The sequence below is a fragment of the Coturnix japonica genome, chromosome Z (assembly GCF_054131305.1).
Source record: "Coturnix japonica strain WE chromosome Z, WE-NBRP24, whole genome shotgun sequence".
In the NCBI taxonomy this organism is placed as follows: domain Eukaryota; kingdom Metazoa; phylum Chordata; class Aves; order Galliformes; family Phasianidae; genus Coturnix; species Coturnix japonica.
Genome location: NC_140702.1, coordinates 30,324,687 through 30,346,134, shown reverse-complemented (window position 1 = coordinate 30,346,134; position 21,448 = coordinate 30,324,687). Strand labels below are relative to the sequence as shown.

Below are 21,448 nucleotides of genomic sequence, written 5' to 3'. Positions count from 1 at the left end.
CTACAGCCTCAGAAAGGACAGGAGCTTCCCCTTTCCACCAGCCAGCTCTGGAGGCACATATCAACACACCTTCCTAACCACACTGCTCATACAAAGCTAGTGTGACCCAAAAAAACCCAACCATATCTTATTTCTAAGCAACCATGTTTTTTCCTATTCAGTGTACATCTGGAGTCTTAAGAGGGATCAAGTCTCCTAGCCAATTTCTGTCTGCAACCAGTATTTTGTAATACAATCACCAAAGTAAGAAGTGCAACACAGCACCTTTACTTCTAACACCAGACTCTGTTTCTGCCAAGCATCTACTTTAAGTTAACTTAAGTCTTTCTTCCTGCAGATTTCTTAGTATTACTTCCTGGCTTCTACTACTAAGGTTTCTTTTTTCTTACTACATGTATTCTTTCTACATTTTCTCCATGTTATTTCCTTTAACTTTTTAAAATAAGCCTCTCCTCATATCATCTTCCAGAGCCGTATCAACACCACATTTTAATAATTCCTCCTACTACAGAATACAAAGTGGACTATAAGTTCTAAGATGTTTGGCATTATGTCATGCTTATTACTACTCAAAGGTTTTACTATTATTGTTAAATACAAACTTTAAGTTCCCTCTCAAAACCACTGAAACTCTCAAGAAGTAGGTTTATTCTCCTGGTTTCTAACCTTTGCTAAGGACTAAAACCTATGCTTTATAAAATCTGTTTTACACAAGGAATGCTTTATTCAAATCCAAATCAAAAAGTCTAATGTTTTTATCACAGCTATAACTCTCTATATTACTCCATTTGGGATTTTCTTTTAAAATTCCACTCATTTTCATTACCACGCTTGCAATGCAAGCATGTTAACAAGCTAACAAATGGCCTTTATGTTAACTTTCTTATCTCTTGAGGTTAGGGATAATCTTTAGTGATTCAAGTTCTGTTTGGAGAACAACACTCACACCAATGGAAAGACTTGCTCTTGCAGTAATTCACATTTGTGCCACACCACAGCAGTTAACAGCACTTCCAAGCGCTGAAAAATGTTTGCTTTTGAGAAGATTAAAATAACTGTTTTGCTTGTTCTGGAATGTGAGGCTCTAACATCATCTGACAGTAAAGAACCTCTCTAGTTTGAAACAATGAACAAGGTCACCAAGAGGAAACACTGTCCCAACTGTCCTAGCAATGTTGTCCCAACTTCTAGCAACACTTCTCATGTAATACGGCTCATTCTCTGAGATCCAACAGCAGCAAGAAAGTTTTATCTGACAGAAGGAACAGGTTTCAGTCTGAAATCAACACACAGTGCCGCTGAGACTGAAGGATAAGCCATCAGTTTTTGAAATGATCTTGTATATACACAGCAAAGAGCACCCAAAGAAATCCTTGGTTTGCCATCAAAACCAAGTAATGTAGGGATCTACTTCAGGACAATCCCATTCCTTTGTTAAGGTCTAGAAGCAAAGATCAGAAGATGGGCTATAATGAAGTCAATAGAAAAGTCATTCACTAACAACTGCTGGATGAGGACTTTCATCAGAGCATTTATGATAAGCTCCTACTGACCCACTACCCAAAGTATCAAACCAGAATAACTTGTATGGGTAGCTGATTGGCTACGTCTGGTGGGACTATTTCATCTACCAAGTTCTCTGTAGCTTCTCTATCTACAGAGATTCAGTCATTTTCAGTCTACATTCATCAGCAAGTTCATGTATCAATTCATTTAATGAGCTGATAGATCTTAAAAATCATCTTTGTGGCCAAATACTGCAGTGAATTCACTAAGGCAGAGTCAAGCAGAAACAGAGAACAAGTCATCAGAATCTCCAAACACTGCAGTAAGATTGGCAGCTAAGAAAATCTACAGGAATTTGCTATTCCAGATGAAAGAAGTCTGAGGTGGCTGTGTTTGATTATCACAGCTTCTATCTGAAATAAGGAAAGCCTCCAATACATAAATCAACTGTGATCCAAAATTATTTAGAAAAATGAACAGCTAGCTCCAAAGGCTCAGGTTCCACTTCTATACTTTTAAACTACCACCATAAAGCAAAACTATGAAAGACATACTGCAGCTATTAACAGGCTCTTTGTCTGAGCTTCCAAAGGGAAGAACCACCACCAGAGCAAACTAACAAAGTCAGCCATGCAATATAGCTTCCTCAATTCCTTAAAAGTTCTCAGCCTGCGATGTGACTAAGATCCTACACAGAGCTTGGCAACTTCCTTCAGCTCACCCCCAGATAAATGATCTGGCTTGAAGCCCTTCCAAGTGCAAGCAAATCTCACTCCTTGCCATTCCTTGCTCCTATGCCAGCACACACGGTATTTTGAGTCTACATGTTTCTCCTGATGAAAGGTACAAAGTAGGAAAGCAACACCCTTGCCAGTACATGAGAGTTGGATTGCTTTTACATGGGAGGGGACACGTCCAGGCTGCATGCAGTTTTTTGTGGCTCACAACTTCGTCAAAGTTCATACCTATGCAATCTTTACATTCAAACTGTGACATTTATAATGACCCACCTCTCCGTTTTAACAGCACACTAAGTGTATCATACTGCCAGCATCACTTAATACTGTTGATCTGACCAAGGACTTCCAAAGAGGTTTTCCTTGTAAGCACGAGATTTCCTGAGATCACACATCAATCACAATCAATCTTTCAAACTATTCTGCAGGCAAAACCCCTGAAGTACAACTACTTGCTTTGCATCACTTAAGAGCCTTCCTGTCAAAGGAACCTCTTTTAGCTAAAGAACATGCCTGCAAAGTTTGCTAACTGTGTTTTGGAGATATCAAGACTTATCAACATTGTATTACTGCAAAACAGGAGTCCACACATTCCACGTAAGACACATGTGCAAAAAACCCACAAGAAGTCAGCACTGCAGATCTGATTTTGAGTGCAAAAATAGCTCCCTCATCAATCCTTGCAAAATGACAGAACATCCAGGAAGATTTAAAAAATCGGTAAAAATGAGTAAAAATCAGCAACCTTTTTGTTTCAGAGGAGGAAAAAAAAAATCCACATTCAGGACTGTCTTCAATCACAAACCATAAGAAAATCAAATGTTGAAATTAAAGAATTTTCCAATCATCGTATTTTCAGAAAATGTCAACATATCAAGCTAATTAAATGCACTAAAGATCATCCAGGAAGCTATGAAGTGGATAGTTTAATACAGTAGAGAACTGAGGAAAGGCAAAAGCTACTTGCACCTGTTAAAATATCAAGGACTTTAAAACTGACAAATCCGCTTAAATGTTCTTGACAGCCTGCACACAGCGCTTACTAGAAAGGTGATCATAAAGCAGCAGTAGGAATTGTCAATGGTTAGTTCTCCCATATGCAATGAAAAAACTGATGGTGCTGCTTACACGAATAAAAAGCCATAAAGCACTGCTGAGCTGTTACTACCATCTTCAGAACAGCACAAGATCACCATCTGCTTATTTCCAAAGAGATACTAAAAAACACCTTGTAGCCAATGCAGTGTTTGCTTCATCTGAATAAAATATACAGCTGTGTGCTCTGACAGTTCATTTCCCTTTGCACTGTGGGCGGGACTCAACCCTTACACTAGATTACTCCAGTTGTCACTGCACTTGGAAAACACACACTGAGATTCAAGTGATGCTGTAAGAAACCTGAGCAATCTGAAAGCTCTTTTAAAATGTCTGTTCATTTGTGCTAACAACTAAGCATGGAAGTGTAGAAAACAAACTGCACACACATTCTTTAAGATGAGAAACTATGCTTCAACTCTAAGCAATGAACAGCTATGAGTATTTAATTGATATCCTTTTATTTAATTGAAATCTCCCAAGAAGACTACATCTATCATGTAATATCCTCAGCACTGTACTTGGGAATGTATTCCTAGGAATTCTTCAGCTGTTTTGACACTGTCCTGGAAAACCCTTTTTCTTTAAGGCCACCCTGTAATTAGACAGGGCTTTTTTTTTGCTTGCTTGCTTCTGTAATATATCAGGACAGCCTATCATATTGTTTTAACAATTATCGCTATAGTTTTGATGTCAACAGTCTACTGTCTCCAAACAAACCTTCCTGGAAGTCTCTTAGAAGTATACATTGTACTAAGACAATGTTTTTTGTTTTGGTTTTTTTTGGCTATATTCTTTCACTGATGATACAAAGAATAGACAGCATTGGCTGATTCACTGCTAGCTCTTCTGCACAGGTGCTTTCTCCCTCAAGTCATACTCTGAGCCCTTATTTTTCACACTTCTTCCAAAGCTACATAACCAGCAATATTTCTTAAGAACTGTCCATATTCAATGATCAAGAATCGAGGTATGCAATAAACAATAAAAGGAAAATGCTGAGGAACAAAGAATTGAATTCCACTGATGGCCATTAAAAAGACTGGACAAATAACTCAATGTAACTGGATAGAAAGAGATTATCTTTAGAAGTATGCCTGTAGGATTATAGTATAATTCTTATAATTTTATACTTAATGCAAGTTTTGTTTAATATACACTTTAGTGTATTTTCAGCATATTATCTTATGGGAAAAGGAAAGCTGAGTCAAAAAGAGGAGATTCCAACACAGAGTAGAAAAATAAGCAGGCAACCATGAAGAGAGGAAAGATGCCATGACTAAAAGCTAATGTACAAATACTGTTTAGAAGCTCTGCCATCTCTCAGCCATCAGAGGCATTTGTCTGTCATCAGAACTTTGGGGACAAAGTGGTAAAATAGAAGTTAAAATAATAAAAGCACAGATTGCATTTAAGTTATGTTAGGAATGCATCTAATTAATAGCAACAACAAAAGAAATTTTCAGACAAATTTATGAGATAAGACTACCTGCTAAAATCACGATATTTCTTTCTATCACAAGGTTTGCTTTGGCAGTTTGGTAACATTAAAATAAAGACGGATTTTTAGCTATCTTTATCTTCTTCCTCTAGGTGATAAAAAAAGCTGAACTATCCAATAAGAACAAAAAATTCACTTTGCTCTGGTTCTTGCAGGAGACAGGTAAAAAGTTCAAGACAAGAAAAGTTCTTCAAACGACTACAATGGATTGCACAAAAAAGATAATTAAAAAGACTTCAAGCAAACAGTGGTCACTTTGGCAGGTCATACCTATGATTTCATGATTTACATAAGACTTTCTTGTCCTGTTAGCATTTGGCATCTCAGTAAGAGACACAAAAGGACAGAAATTGTTCTAAGCTGCCTTTACATCATTACTTTCCTGCACACAAGAACATACCTTTGCTGTCTCATCTTATCCTGCAAGTATAGCCCAGACTTCTCTTAAGTTGAACTAATAAAGGGAATTATTATTATTTTTTTCCAAATGTGAAACATAGAAGACAAATCTACATGCAGATAACCGACTTTCTATGCTTTTGGTACGAAAGATATAAAAATCAGGACTGAAGCTTTTTCAGATACATACTAAAAACATAATTAGCCTAGATTAAAACTGATGATGTACTTGAGGATATGAGTACCTGCAGGTGTCATTCACCTGTTCCTTGCCCTTTAATCCAGGTGTGCTTATTTAGTGATGCTTTGCCTATCCCATTTATCTTGTGAATTAATGCAGTTCTTCAGACCCTCAATAAATTGTTGTATTGGTATTTATGAAAAAACATTTCCACTGGGAAGGACTTTAAAATAAACTAAAAGAATAAATATGGAAACCAGACTGCACGTGCCATTAGGGTACAAACAGTCTCTAAATTACAAATGTTTACAATAAGATAATAATGTTTAAAATAAGAAAATAATTTTTCACCAATACTCAGCTCTTTTGTGTCTGACCAATCTTTGGAAAAAATAAAATAAAATAAAATAAATGGATAGCCAGAGTACAGAATCACTCAAGGAAAAAGAAGAACTCTGTAGAATCAGGGCCTAAATTAATAATAGGAGCCACCATCCACCTGACTGATCAATATGAAGTTAACAGAGAGTAACATACGATCAACCAGCTACACGCTAAGAAGGCAGCAAATCACAGCCAGCTTTCAGCAAAGTCAGCAACATGCTCACCTGAAGGCACTGGTACCATTAGTAAGGCAACAGAGACGATTATACCCTGAATCAACACATTAAAAGCAAGTTGCTTAGCAGGGGACGACAACTGAAACAGAGTAACAGCATTAACTTAGGCCTCGATTCGCTATGTACTGCAAGTCCAAAGCAGTAAAGTTTTAATAAAAATGCCTTTTTCAAAATGGAAGATGCAGCAGCATATTAAAGCAGTTCAAATATGTTTCAGGTTTGTTTTTTTTTTAATACTATGTATTATGCATATAACTGATCAAGAACAACAGGACAAACTATTTGAGAATATTCAGCTCTGCCAGCAAACATAACACTAGGGGATAAAAAAAAAACCTTAAAAAAATCCTGCTTCCCTACTCAACACCAAGAACAAGAGGAAACTTTAAAAATAAGAGATTAATAATAATAATAATAATAAAAGTCATTTTTGTTGCCAATAAGTCTTTCAGATGCAAACATATTTTACAATAATATTACATACTAATTTTGCATTTCCGTTATGAGTTTTCAGTCTTCTTTGAAGTAATTGGTTAGCACAATTCTAAAGGTCTAATTCCTTTCAAACAAAGGCAGTCTTGCAAAGTGTGACAACTCTTGTAGGCACAAACATATCAACTGTGGCAGGAAATTTACACTGTTAGACAACCCATAGGAGGCTTTTCATAAGAGACCAGGCTTCATATAAACTTATGAGGTTCCATTATTGTACAGCTAGATGTTTTCAAAACTTTGGCACATTCAGAAAAATGCAGAGAGAGAGCGAGAGAGAGAAAGGGAGAGATGGACTCCCAAAAACATAAGCAAAAGACTATATAGAACAATGAGAAATCAAAATATTTTACTGAACTGTAAAATAAGGGTGGTAAAAAGGGAAAAAGAGAAAAAAATGCTGGTTCGTTTCCCTTGAATGTTGTCATTTGCAATAGAAGTAGCCTGAATCACAGGGCAATTTTCTTTCTAGGGGCTAGGCTTCTCTACTTTGGAGTTGCTGGCTGGACATGACCAGGGTATGATCTCCTTGTGCTCGTGGCTTGCCTTTGTCTAGCCAGGAAGGACTGTCCTGAGCCTGTACTAGCCAGCCTGTCTTCTGCTGCTTTTTTATGCAGAGTCATCCCCTGTGGGAATAAAAACCAAAAACTTCTCAGAAAAAAAAAAAAAAAACACCAAAAAAACACAACACTTGACAACTTTATTCATTCATATTTTACCACCTCCACCAACACCAAGTTGCTCCGAATTTCAAACATAAGGCATTACATTTTTAAGGGCATGACAAAAAAGACATTATTCCTGATCCTTTACAATGTCCTCAGTATTTTTTCCAATCACTGTCCAAATTTGGAGGAAGCTGCTGAGAAGCAGGTCCATTGGATGCCAATATCTAACAATATACTTTTCCACATAGGCACATGGTAACTGGACAAACCTCTTCAGAAGTGCCTCCCCCCATCACCCAATCTGCCTTTAGTAGGCTGAACTAGAAGAGTACTTTGCTTTTGAAAACAATGAAATTATTTTTATCTCTGCACCAGCTCATACAGCAGCAGCACATCTTGAAAGTGTGTTTCCAGTGGGAGCAAATGCAAGGAGAAAATAAGAGATGTGAGCTGTGTACAGAAGTAAAAGCTAATTAGAAAAAGACGTACACAAAACCATCAACACTCACCTTGGCACTCATGTCTGCCTTGGCACTCATTACTTAACACAACTCTTTATTCAGCCCCGTGTTCTGTGCATCAGTGGTAGTAATGCAACAGATGTGGTCAAGGACACAAGCCACTTGAAAATCCCTTCAATATTTAAGGGATTCAAACACTTTGCTTAAGTACTATTTTTGCCTTACTATCCATGAATGTAACAAGTACAAAGAACAGCAAGAAGAAAATTCTTCTGAAAGTGAGGAGTAATTTAAACATCATGGTGAAGGAGAATGAAAAATGGATGTTAGCTGGGTTACTAGACCCAACATTTGTTGAAGGCGAAAAATGCCTCTGCACAAATACTCAGCAAAAGCTTTGAAGCTGTTTCCTTATATTCTGAACAGTTTAAGGGGATGCTAGGCCCATGTTCACCCTTCACTTGGGACTTATACCCAAGATTGAAGAGGTGGCTTGTCAGAGTGCTTACTGCAGTACTAGGCTGTATTGTTTCCTTCTGCCCCTTCATTAGAAACAATGAGAAGACTGGACATGGCAGAATCAAAGTAAGAAATTCAAGCACTGGAAGTGAGTAAACAGAAAGACTAGAACTTCAAGATGCAATTGGAGGCTTCCAGCTTACCCAAATGTTATCAGAGATATAAACTCTTACATAGTAAAATCTTTAAAACTTTAAGAAACATAGAAACAAATGTCTCATGTGTTGGAAAACACTTTTCAAACAACAGTATGTAAATCAACAAGGCACTTCACAAATAACCCATGTTTTAATGTTCTGGAGTTTCTTACCAGATTGTACCAGGCACTAACAATTAATTTCTCCTCTGTTTCTCTTTGATTTTTTGTTTTTTCATATTCTTTCTATAAAACAAACAAAAACAAAAGTTAAAAAACAATATGTAATATAAGTATTAGACTTTATCTAGAAAACAATGAGGAAATACACATCAACAAGGAAACGTGAAGATTAATACCTCCAGTGAATGAAAAATTCTATCCCGTTCCTGCAACTGATTTTTCAGAGCCTGAATCTCAGGAGCTGCACCTTGGTTTTGCTTAGGATCTAAGGTACGAATGACCTGTAAGATAAGACCAACTTGCGCTTAATTAAATGCTGCAAAATTAATACAGTGAAACAAGAAAACAAAACAAAACAAAAAACAGAACAAAACAAAATTATAACCATGTAAGGCAGGTTAGAAAACAAAGAAGTGACTTAAAACACATAAATAGTAAGAAAAGACACACAAACATGTGGAACAGAATCATAGAATTACTCAGGTTGGAAAAGGCCTCAAAGATCATCAAGTCCAATCACAGCCTAACCATAGTACCCTCACTCTAACAACCCTCTGCTAAATCATATCCCTGAGCACCACATCTCTTAAACACATCCAGAGATGGTGACTCAACTACCTCCCTGGACAAAGGAATGTGTAGCTTTAAGAGGCTGAATCCTATAAAACAATCTTGAAGAACTGCAAGACAGATGCCCTGAACATCAGCCATAGTACATTAGCAAATCCGAACAGGAGCCTCTTCTACGTGGCCACAGAATGAAACTACTAATGGAAAAAACTGACACCTAAGAGGCTAAGTATCTCAGAGCCACATACACAGGTCTTTCCACTAGCAGCATTACGCTGGGCCACAGTGGTGGAAACCTCTTCTCACAGACTTTTCTCATTATAGCTCTCGTCTACCTATTTGTGGCCTGCCAACTCATCCTTTACAGCTTACAAGTATCTTCAGTCTGGAAAGATGCCACCTGGCACCAGATGGCACTAATTCTAGAAAACTTTGTTATGTCAAGAAGCATGCTGTGACATATGCATGGCAGTTAACTTATTAATAAGATGAATGCACACTTAGGTATGCTTATATGTGGCATTCAATACAGGCAGCATCTGAGTGCTAAAAGCCGCAGAGCTAAACCAGGAACAAATGCAGCATAACATCTAGATTCCTAACTCTTTAATAGAAAAAAAACCAGAAATCTTTTCAATAGAATGTGGATGTACAGGAAGACTTCTCATATGTCTTTCTACCCATTTCAGATTCATACACAGATGTTGGAATAAAACAGTACTTTAACAAACTATATTTCTAAGAAAACACAAGTTGGATTAGTGTAAAATTTCAGTAGTGGAAGGCTATGATTGTATTCATCTTCCCACACAAAAAAATGAATACTGAAAGTTGGTAAGAAGATCACAAAAAGCTAACCTGACTAAAATAACTAATAACACTGTTGTATAAAACATCCCATAGTAACACAGTGCATACAAATAAATCTTACTGAAAGGGGAAGTCAGGACTCTCTCATCAGAATACCCTGAGAAATAGTAAGCAACATAAGGCAAAAGGGAAAAGGGAAAAAAAAAAAAAAAAAAAAAAAAAAAAAGGAAATTAAAAAGATTTGTTTAGATTTCCAGAGGCCTTTGAAAAATCCTATAAGGAGCCACTGAGGAATCTATATCAAAATAACAGGAGGAAGCATAAAATTCTGCCGGATTAGGAACTCATTTATAGATTCCAGCTAAACTCCATCCAGCCACACCAGACTTCTTGATACTATCATGAACTCTGGCATAAATGAAAACAATGGTACACTTTCAAGAAACTTAAACAGAATATCAAGGTATAGTCAGAGAGAAGAAATGGAACCATGGCTGCGATCTCAGTACTGCCATTTTGAAGCCACAACCTCAATACCATTAGCCATCTTCTATCCAGGAGCATATATTAAATAGCGAAGGTAAATCAATTCTAATCATAAATAGAGGAATTTAACAGCTTTTGCAGGTGATTCAGTAGAGAAAACAAACAAAAAAACCAAAAACCAAACAGCAAAAAAAACCACCAACCTACTTTGTTTAGAAAAAGCATCAGTAAAGGAGTTCATATTAAAATGGTTTCTAAATCAATTAGATAAGCCAGGACACAATCAAAAGCCAGGAAGCAAAGGATGAATAATAAAATAAATTGGTAATCATGACCCTGGTAAATCTCTAATTACCCCTGGCTGTAAACATTAAGGGCAGTAACAGAAAGGAAACTGTTAAAAGTGACCCTAAAAGGAATAAAGACAAAAAAAATCATTGAGCATTAAGAACTGAACAAAATCTGTAGCAGGAAAGGGGTCAGTGTGGGGGTCTGTCAAATTGTCTACTGCAGGTAAGACAGACATTACTGACTGAGCAGTGTGAGAAGCCCAGACCATCTAGCAACACACGTAAATGGATGCAGCCACCCACAAAGCAAAGAACTCCAAACTTCCTTCTCTGTCTGTGAATCTTTATCAAAACAGGAAAAACTGATGAAAGCAGAGCTTGTTGATCAAGCTGTGCCAGTACTTGGTCTCAGTAAGCTACAAATATGTGCACATAAGCATAACCTTCAGGAAAACTGTCATAAGTCCCCAGAAGTCCCAACGCAAACGCCGATTAAAAAAATACTTTTGTTCATAGAGCTTTCCTTCCTTGGTAGTTCATATGGGTGGATCTCTGACTGTGAAACACAAAGCAGCTATTTCACATCACTTCCTACTATGGATGTGACTTCAGCTAATCTACAGTTCCGTCAGCTCAGAGACACAAGTATTGAAGAATTCTGATAAAGAAATAGGTTGTCATAACATTAGAAAGGGTTTAGCACACTTCTCCTTGTCATCTGCTGACTTTGCTAAGTGGGTTAGACGGGGTGACTCCCAGAAATTTACTGCTATGGGTATATACATTTATAGAGACAGCAAAGGGGCTTATTGATAGGCAGCAAAAGGGGACAGCTATGAACACAAGAGTAAAATCTGCAGAATAAATCAATTTTGTGTACCATAACAGTAGGATGGTGCACAATTTCTCTTCTTGTTCTTAACACTGTATATACAAGTTAACTTCTTTGTTTTCTGTTCCTGGAGAGTAGGCATGTGAAGCAGACAGGAATCATTAATGCAGAACAGACACACTTACACTTTTGGCCTTTTCCAAATACTTTTTGTAACGCTCTTCCATTTGCTTCATTTCCTCCTCTTTCTTCCGTAAAGCTTCTTGTAATTCTTCAATTTTGAGTGCTTTATGTAAGAAGGAACACACATTGGAAAACAACAATTGCATTATGTTTACTTTCATGAGCTCACACAGACATTTAAAGCACAGCTAGAACATACTGCAGTTAAGAAAAGCTAACATGAGGAACGTAATTCAGCAGATATCATTATTTTAATTACTATACAGCTCAGGAAAAGGACAAATGTGCATTCTTTCATAATCTCAAGCAAGTACACAATTTCGTTTTAAAAAACGATGAAAAATAAAGAGAAAGGGAATCAAATCACTGCAATTTGTTAGCAGACTCACAACATGTGTTTCTTAATACATTATATATTGTGAAATATCTTGGTACTGTAACTCAGATAAAAATGAGTTTACCTATTCTATGTGAGATTAATGATCAACAGGCATGATGCCTAGATAACTGTAACACTGGACAAAAAATTATCAGAATTACATTAATTTACTCCATTTAATTTCTTCTGCAGCAGTGCAGCCCAGGATAGTTTCACTGCATGGTCTTTTCCTGCACTGATTAAAAAAATAAGCTGAGCCACTACAGTCTGTATAAACTACACATCTTCACAGAAAAAGGCCCATTCCCATAGTTTTGGCTCAAAATAATTAAAAATCCCTTTTGTACAGAGGATTCGTGCAATGAGTACTGATGTATTTCAGTTTTCCTGGATCTTTTCAAGACTAGAATTTTTTTAGCACATACCAGAGAAACTAAAATTGGTTGCAGGTTTTTGCCTTGTTGTTCAGAGTGAGTAAGCTTCAAAACAACAACCCAGCTCCAGTAATATATCTCCTGAAATAAACAGCATGACTGTACTAAAACATCAGTCATTAACAGCTAGATGCTAGGAGTTTGGAAACCATCTGTCTGTATGATATAAAACTGCCGCTCTTGTTGACCGCTGTCTAAAGGCTTTCTCAAATTACAACACAGTTCTAATCTGTCATCCAAAAACATACTGAAGGAATATGTATTGTCAGTAAAAATAACCCAAGGATCTTAAAAATTAAGATGCTAAGAGACACAACAGTTCTGAGCAGCAGAGGTTCAACGACCATTATGATACTGAGTAGCTACTTCTATGGTCACTGTTATGGTGGTATTTAAGATACCATCTCCTTCATTTTGAGTATTATAAGCATTTTTTCTAGCCATCATAAATTCTGAAGAAATTAACAACAAATATCACTGCCATTTAAAATGTACATTTTGTTTAGCCTGCACTTTCTACAGGCATTCTAATTAAAGACCTCACAAAGAACTTTACAAAGAAAAGGAATAGACTGAATGCCAGTGAACTTACAGCTGTTATTGCATCTTGGTTCCAAATCCTCGATAATAGCTCGTTTCTTCTGTAGCTCATTATTAGCTTCGTGGAGCTTCTCACTGTTACAAATCAAAAAGGCATATATTGTTTTCCCAAAACCTACTGTGATTGAATGAACATTAAATGACATATAAGAAAACTCAAATAGTCATATGTTTCTTACAGCATTACTGATTTTTGCTGTGGGGCAAAAAGGACAAAAGACAGGTATATCAATGTCACTGTAGAAATATTTGTAACATAAGCTGAAACTTATTACAGTATATGGAGGAAAAGCGGCTTCATTCTTGGTACAAAGTCATTAACTAACCTTAGAACTTCTAGTAAATTGTGCAACCAATGCCTAAAATGAGTACTTGTAACTGAGATTACATTAAGAAAGAACGGCTGAGCCCCAAAGCTATAGAAACTATAGAACTATAGAACCTCAGAACAAAATAAATCACTCCTCTTATGCAGTTAGGTGACATATCCTAATTATCACAGAATCACAGAATTGTAGGGGTTGGAAGGGACCTCTAGAGATCATCGAGTCCAACCCCCCTGCCAAAGCAGGCTCCCTACACATCATTCCTTATCACAGAATGATGGTTTAATTACGGCTTTTACTATTTTGTCAAGAGTTTTCTATGAAATGAAAATAATATCCAAAGAGCAGATTCCCTAGCTCTCCTGTGCAAAGCAGTTTCTCTTACTCATATAGCTTTTAGATGAATTATTCATGACTGTCTGCCTTCCCTGCCATATGGAAAGCACATTTTAAATAGAAAGCAAAATAAGACTAACACAATACTTACAGATGTTCTTCAAGTTTCTTTTTCAGAAGAACTGACTAAAATGGAAAGTTAAATGCGTTACTTTAATATATTGTGGTGCTTTAACATAATTTTAAAATTAACTTTAAGATACATTTTTGACATTCTAACCAAAATCCACCTTTTTACTTCACTCAGATTTAGATCACAATTGTAAACCTGTCCTCTGTGGCAGAATCCTTTCCTTGACATCTGTGTGATAACTCTGAAATAAGAATGCTTCATATTTTCACAGATATTTCCCCAGGAATTAGATCAATATGGGCAAGATCCATAAAGGATCATCAGCAGTTTTAATTAGCCTTAACAAATTAACCTGAAATAGAAAATGCAGCAAAAACCACTAGAAGAGTCACTGCAAAGCAATTTGAATGAAGACATGTAATAAGTTAGCTGAAACAAATTCCTATTCCTGCAGAAATTAGTAGAAAAAGAGTGTTTTGGACCAGGGAACAATAAATATTTTTACAACTTTTCTGTTTCTCATCTCTACTGACATGTTTAAAAAAAAAAAGTATCATACAACTTACAGTGTTCCACTTTCTGGTTAATTCACATTTCTACAAGCTCTTTAAGCAATAGCTTCAAAGTAAATTTTACTTTAACGTTAAACTCACTTTGCATAAAGTAAGTATTTTAAAAATTAAAAAAATAAAATAAAATGAAATTAGCAAATGTTTATGAACTGAAAGTAGTGTTAAGTAAACAGAAAGCCATACTCACAATAGCCTAGAGCAGAAGCCCATGCCAAGAAACAGAGATGACATCAGTACAAAGCAAAAGAGCAACCAACAGAAGAAACTATTTAGAAAGTACGTGAACAGAAAAGTTAAAGCTATGCATATTTTCAGGCATGCGTATTTTTCTCCTCCATTCTCATCAGCTGTTTCATACTAAAACATTTTCTAAAACACACTACTAAAAAAAAAGAAAAACAGAAATAGTAAAAAGCACATTCATAAATAATCAAATCAGAACTTCAAAGGAGAACAACTGCTTTTTGTAAAGTCATTAAAGAAAAAAATAATACAAGTAACATAACAGGAGAAAATACACAGTCTATTGAGTTACCACTACAATAAAGAAATGCATGTGTTTTCCCAGGGTGATTATAAATTGTGCTTTTATCACACAGATCAAGTATAAAACAAATGTAAAGTATTAAATCAATCTCCATTTTGTTGTGTGTTTATTCTACACCAACCAAAGTGGAACTCTAGCACGTGACAGTTGCTCTACAATACCATCATCATCAAACTTCACTGCTTATCCTCCACTGATCTTTCAGTACATGTTTTGACACCCAGCCAGCAGGGACAATTACAGTGTGTATCAACCCCAAATGCTGGGTTTGCTACAGGTAAAGGCTTTCAAATATTGTCTTTGATCACATTGCTGGGTCATGTTTTATGAATTCTAACATCCAATGTGTAAATTAACCTCAAAAGTTGCATTTCCAATTGGAAGAGTATGCAAAAATAAGCCAACATAACTCCATTGATTATAGAGTCATAAATTTAGAGCAGCAAGGAATCTGCAGATTTTTATCACTTTGCTTTATCTTTTCTGGTTCTCTGAACAATTACTGCATCCCCAGCTTTTTAGTAACAACAAATTCTTGGTCCTAAAGTAAATTGGAAAGGCCACTTCTGTCTGACCATATGGAGTATTACCCATCTTGCTTAGACAAGAAAAGGAAAAACTGGCAGCAGTAACTATTTACTTTCCAAAGGCTTCTAAGAAAATTAACGATGATCTCAGGTTTTGTTTTCAGGATCCTTACATTACATTTGGATATAGATTGGGAGAGATACCGATCAGCAGGGAGTAACCTGCTTACCATCCAGATAGATCAAATGTTCTCACAAGCAAGAACAATGCACAGCACATGCCATTAAAGGAAGCTAGATAGAATAATTTCCCAAGACACAAGAAGGGAAAAAAGGACAAAAGGTAAAACATGTAGCTTTACCAGCCTAAAGACGCATACTCTCTAAGATAGATAAATCCAAATGAATTACTCAAAAAAAAAAAAAAAAAGTAGTGTCTGCCCAGTTTTATTTTTAAAGTTTCAGTCAGTTTCAAAGTCACGCATCTAAATCCTCTGCTACTCAGAAATGGTATAACTGCTGTTCCCACGTAGGAAGGCCAGTATCTTAAAATCCCAGCAGGAGCTGAAGCTTCCTCTATTCTTTAAATAGCTTCATAACGATCTTCATGCATTTCACTTGTTCATAATAGAAAAATATTTCTTTATAGAACTGTAGAAAAATCAACAAATCCATACTAGCAGTTTAGTTATTCTGTCCCTATGCTAACGAGTTCCGCTTACAAAGCACTAAAAGAAACAACTGATGAAGTGATTTAGAAAAGCTAATTTCCCCAGTATTTAACTGCTATCGGCCCTTGCATCTGAAACACCTAAAAAATAAAGCCTTTTCCTTGAAAAATTATTAATACTTAATTGCATACGGGCCAAGAAAAGCATTCTCTCTCTTTTCTGGAGACTAAAGGCTGCAGACAGATGACTGTGATCCAGCTTGAGGTTAGGATAACTAAACAGTATGAGAGACACTATAGCACTTTATTCAAGAAAACTGCCTGATACAACAGCTAACGATGTCAGAAGCTGAGAAAACTTGTGAATGTCACTAGGATGACCAGATTTCACAGACAAGTAGGAGTAACGAGCTAAGCTGCTGAATTCACAAGAAACCGAACAGATAACAGAATTCTGGGGACCTTTCAGGGAGGAGCTAATTCAGGAAGACACAGTAACTGTATTAAGAATAGCACATAAAGCCAAGATTGCCTATGTAACAGTACAAAAAAATCCCTGACTTGTTACAGATTTGGCAGAACTTGATTTAGAGGAGTGGAAGCACTTGAAGGTTAGTTGTTTATTTGGGATTATATTTACAGTAAGCAGAAAAAGAGCAAAAAGCAAGAAAAGGAGCAATAGAGCATGCAAATGACATAACAAGGTTGTCTGGAATATTTGTTGAGCAGCCCTATACATGTACATGTTCTGAAAGACAACAAATTAAACCTGCTATTCTGGCACACCATGGATGTTTCACCTGATATGGCAGTCTGGAAGCTCAGGGAAAGGCAGCCATTCCCTAGCTAGCAAGGCAGTACCCAGAAGGGACTACTCATGAAACCTTCCTAACATCCTCTTTCCACTACACCTTCAGTATAAAAAATTCAATGCACCATTGCAGAGAAGTAGTTAAAATTCAGATGCAACAATGAACTGCATGCCATGTGCCTCCTTATCTCTGTTCTCGTGATTCTCAAGAGTCACTTTTTCTATGGATAGTTTACGGATAACTTCAAGATGTCCAAGTACATCCTGATTACCCTTGATACTGGGTTTAACTTTGAGGTTTGCCACAGTCTGTGTTAGACTGGATAAGGTTCACCATCAATTCAGATGTTCTTGCAGCCTCAATTGATCTGGTTCTACACTATTTTGCCTCTTTAAGAGAAGTGAAGGCCTACATACTGAACTTGGCAAAACAGGCCATGAACTCCAGCTCTGCTTAGCAGCACCTGTTCGTACACACACAGCACGCTGTACCATGGTACTGTTTTACTACTAGCATAACAACCTCACATGCTGCCTGCACGGGCTGCAATCAGCCCAGTAAGCAAGCTGTAGACATGCCCTAAGCTGTCATCCAAATCAGAGCTTTATAAAGGAACAGAATTCCAGTGCAGTAAATCATAGTGAATTCAATTAGATAGGGACCATTAACAATACATAGTATCTGATTGTTCTTATATTCTTGTTCATCCTGAAAAATCAGACTTTGGTAAATGAACAAGAACATAAAGAATATTTCAGAATCATAAAATAGTATTAACCTATTTTAAAATGCACTCTAAAACACATTCTAAATTAGTTAAGAAAATAATCTTAATTGAAACAGACTATGGTCTTCACTTACATGCAGTTTATTCTAACAATTAATTGGACAAGCTAAATTAAAAACTCTTAAATGAAAAGAAGCAGGTAGAAGATGTCATTTCTTTAATATAAATCGGTTAAAACAAAAACACAAAAATAGAATGCAACACATTACAACTTGCTGCCAATTAGCAGGGAATACGCTGGTATTGTGAGTATACACTGTATATACATATATCCTCCTGAAAATCACTGTTTCCAAGAAAGTTAGAGGACTTCTTGTATCAAATACAGGAGGTGGCAAAAGCATTTTTTGAGTGGAAAACTGAAAGTTGTTCTTCACACAACCTGCCACGATGTATATTTTCATAGTTAAAACAAAAGTAACTCTGTGTGTGGAAACAGAAAACGCTGCATTACGTTAAGTGACTACCCATTTGCCATTTCCAGTTTTGGCCTGCCCAGCTTTTTGTCATTAGATGATACATTAAAAAAAAAATAAAATTACAGGGCATCCACCAGCAGCAAAGACTTTAAATTCCACTACTTAAACAAAAATATCTTCAGATACTTTATTAAGATGTAGAGAATTACCATGCCCTTAATTTCCCTCAAAACTTTCTATTCTAGCTATCTAATTTTAAACAATGCTGTGTTTGGTGCTGGAACATACAAAATTTAACCAAATAAAACATATTTAATACTTTCTCTGCATAGAAGGTTTATATCCTTTTTTCCTACAGAAATGTCTTTTTTTTTTTTGTCTTATATTCTATTTAAAGAAGAACAATTTAGTGTTAAGACAATAACAAAGAATATGCTAAACAATAAGAAATTCCTAGCAGTCCAATTCTTTACTAAATAGCAAGCAGAAAGTTCTACAAAAAGTTCTACATTTAAGTCACTGCAACTATTTCAACATAAGTTCGATACAGATTTCTACTTACATCTTCAGCTTTTGAATCTTGATCTTGCAAAGATTTCTGCAGTTCTTCAACCTGCGATTGCACTTCAAGAAGTCTCCGATTCACCAATCTATGGAATAGGTAAAATTTTGTTTCTCAGAAAACAACAAAAAATTTCAAGATGCCGCCTAAGACTTTTTGGATTTGGTGTTTCCAGACCTACATAAGATATATAATACTGCATTTTATTCACTAAACATTTACAACAGAACTTGGTACAACAGTTGCAGAGACAGTGTCAGCAGCCTCTCAGAACATTTTTGATACTTCTCCAAGTCAGTGTTGGATGTAAGTCATAAGAAATTATTTCCATATATAAACAAGAAGAGTTTCTAACTCTTTGACTTTCTGTGGGAGGACAACTACATTACTGCCTTTATGCAGACACAGAACTCTAATAACCTGGAGGACCTCCTGAGAGGTCTCAGACTTCTTCCTTGAAGCAGTATGATGTAATGCTGAGGTCTGGATACCACTAAGGATAGAGGTCAGACAACTTCTTTGTGCCTCTCTTCTAAGAGAAGACATTGGACGTGTTTTTCCTTTTGTATTCCTTCAAAATCTCCTGTACCCAAAACAATTTCCACTGCCTCTTGTACTTCCACCATAAACCAGCTGCCTTCTTTACACATTCCCATTATACAGATGTATATCACAGAATGATCTCCCCTGTCATCTTTTCTGCAGGCTGAACAAACCCTGTCCTCAGTCTTACCACACATGGTATGCTCCAGCATCCCTCACCTCAATGCTTCTCTATCTCCATGCCCTACTGATACTATTCACTACAACTGAATTTACTGCTTATTCAGCCTGTACGTCACCATTCTGAACATAAAGATACTTATGGGAGACTGTAACAAAGGCTTTGCCAAAGCCACTTCCACATAGGCAGACACCTGTTTCACTGTAGGAGACAATCACATTAGTCAGGCCTGAAATATTCACATTGGCCTTGCCTGTCCCTCATGTGACTGGAAGCAGATACACTTCAGCATGCACAGATCCTTTTTCTTTGCTGGTTGGATGAGATGATCTTGTAGGTCCTTTTCAACCTTGATATTCTATGATTTCAGCCTTTTTGAAGGTGAGTGTAGCACTGACCTTTTCTCAAACTTCAAAAATTTCTATCAACTACCAAGACCTTTCAAAGATTAAACAAAGAGCAGCCATGTGCAGCTAAGGGTCAGCTTTATTTATCATCACCTTAGCATCCTCAGATGGATCGTGCTCCTGGAGGTGCACATCCATAGAGACAGACAAGGGCTGCTGTGCTTTGAGTACTAGCAAGCATGGAGACAACATGTTCCAGGCATCACATTCCAGTGTTTAGCAACACTCACAGTAAAGAAATATTTTCTTACATTTAGGTAGAATTTCTCATGTTTCAGTTTTTGCCCATTGCCTCTTCGGCCTCACTACTGAAAAGACTTTAGCTCCATCTGCTTTAGGCACTTCCATCAGGTATTTTTAAACAACAACCCCCAGAGCCTGCCTTCTTACATAGCTTACATAGCCTCCCCATCTCTTAGATTGTTTTTGATCTGCAGTAATTCAATCACAACCTTTTGGCATTTCACTCAGAACAGTAAGTTTATGCTTTTATTGTGCTGGGGAAACCTTAGGTTGGGAAAAATGTGTCAGAGGTTGTATGGGAAATTGCTGATCACAGCCTGAACCTCCGATTAACCACCTGAGACAACCAATGAGTCAGCTGTGGGAGCACAGGTGAAGGTAATTCAGCTGTGCTACCAGAAGGGGCGGAGCTTGGCTCCACCTCTCACAGATCTCACTTAAGGGCTGACTACCACTAAGGAAGGGTTTCTTTCTCTGGAGATCACTCCTGTGTGGGGTTTACTGCAAGCCTTTGACATCGATAAGTGTTTCCTATTTATCACTGATTACCTTTCTATCACGATAATCTTTGATACAAAACATTTGGTTTGACCTCTGTTTACCTGTCAACCGTACAGAAGTGTACTGCATTGACTGAAAAAAAAAATAACTTAGGGGGCAGAGGACAATACTTCTTACCTGTTCTCTGTCTCCAACTCATTCTTCCGTAAATTTGCATCATCAAGAAGGCTTTGCAGCAAGGCAATCTTTTCGTTGTCAGAACCTTCTTGATTCAACTTCAAAATCTTGTTCTCATGCTGAAGACGAATGAGTTTTTCCCTAAATAATTTGAAACACAATTTTACAGAAATTGTAAATACATTACCACAGGATGTGTAAAGATTGCATAAAGATTGTCTTAATCTATATAAGGGAGATAGCTGAAACAACAATCATGTCTTCAAGGCCCCAAATTAAAATCCAGTTAAAGGAGCAGTAATTTTTGAAAGTAACACAGAAGAAATTTGCCTGAATGACCCTATTAGATCTCAGAGTATAGCAGGATGTGTTTATTAGGTAGAATACAGAAAATCTGGAACTAAGTGAGGTTGTAATCAAGAGAGGTTATAATCTCAGCTGTAAATGAACTACTGCTAAAACCTGGAGAAGCTACTCCTACTTAAGGGTTTGCTTTTCCTCATGATACTTGTTGATTCACTCTGGTGCAACTGACAGGCCTTAGGCTGCAAAAATTTCCTGTGTAGTCAACTGGTTTCCTCCATGAGATGGAGGAAGATGCTTGTAAACAGATTCATGTTCTG

General features: G+C 36.7%; 1 protein-coding gene across 4 annotated transcripts in view; it reads right to left on the bottom strand.

Moving 5' to 3' along the window:
* Window positions 1-6,855: 6,855 nt before the first annotated feature.
* The window catches only part of HOOK3 (hook microtubule tethering protein 3), a 67,364-nt gene continuing 52,771 nt past the window's right edge, over window positions 6,856-21,448 (bottom strand). For all 4 annotated transcript variants that reach the window (XM_085528272.1, XM_015849553.3, XM_085528271.1 and 1 more), the window contains 8 exons: window positions 20,826-20,966; window positions 18,774-18,861; window positions 13,896-13,930; window positions 13,075-13,157; window positions 11,672-11,772; window positions 8,675-8,779; window positions 8,490-8,561; window positions 6,856-7,157 (listed from right to left, as the gene is read on the bottom strand). In XM_085528272.1, coding sequence (XP_085384398.1) covers window positions 7,017-7,157; window positions 8,490-8,561; window positions 8,675-8,779; window positions 11,672-11,772; window positions 13,075-13,157; window positions 13,896-13,930; window positions 18,774-18,861; window positions 20,826-20,966 — 766 coding nt within the window. In that variant the 3' untranslated portion in view covers window positions 6,856-7,016. The remainder of the gene's footprint in view (window positions 7,158-8,489; window positions 8,562-8,674; window positions 8,780-11,671; window positions 11,773-13,074; window positions 13,158-13,895; window positions 13,931-18,773; window positions 18,862-20,825; window positions 20,967-21,448) is intronic.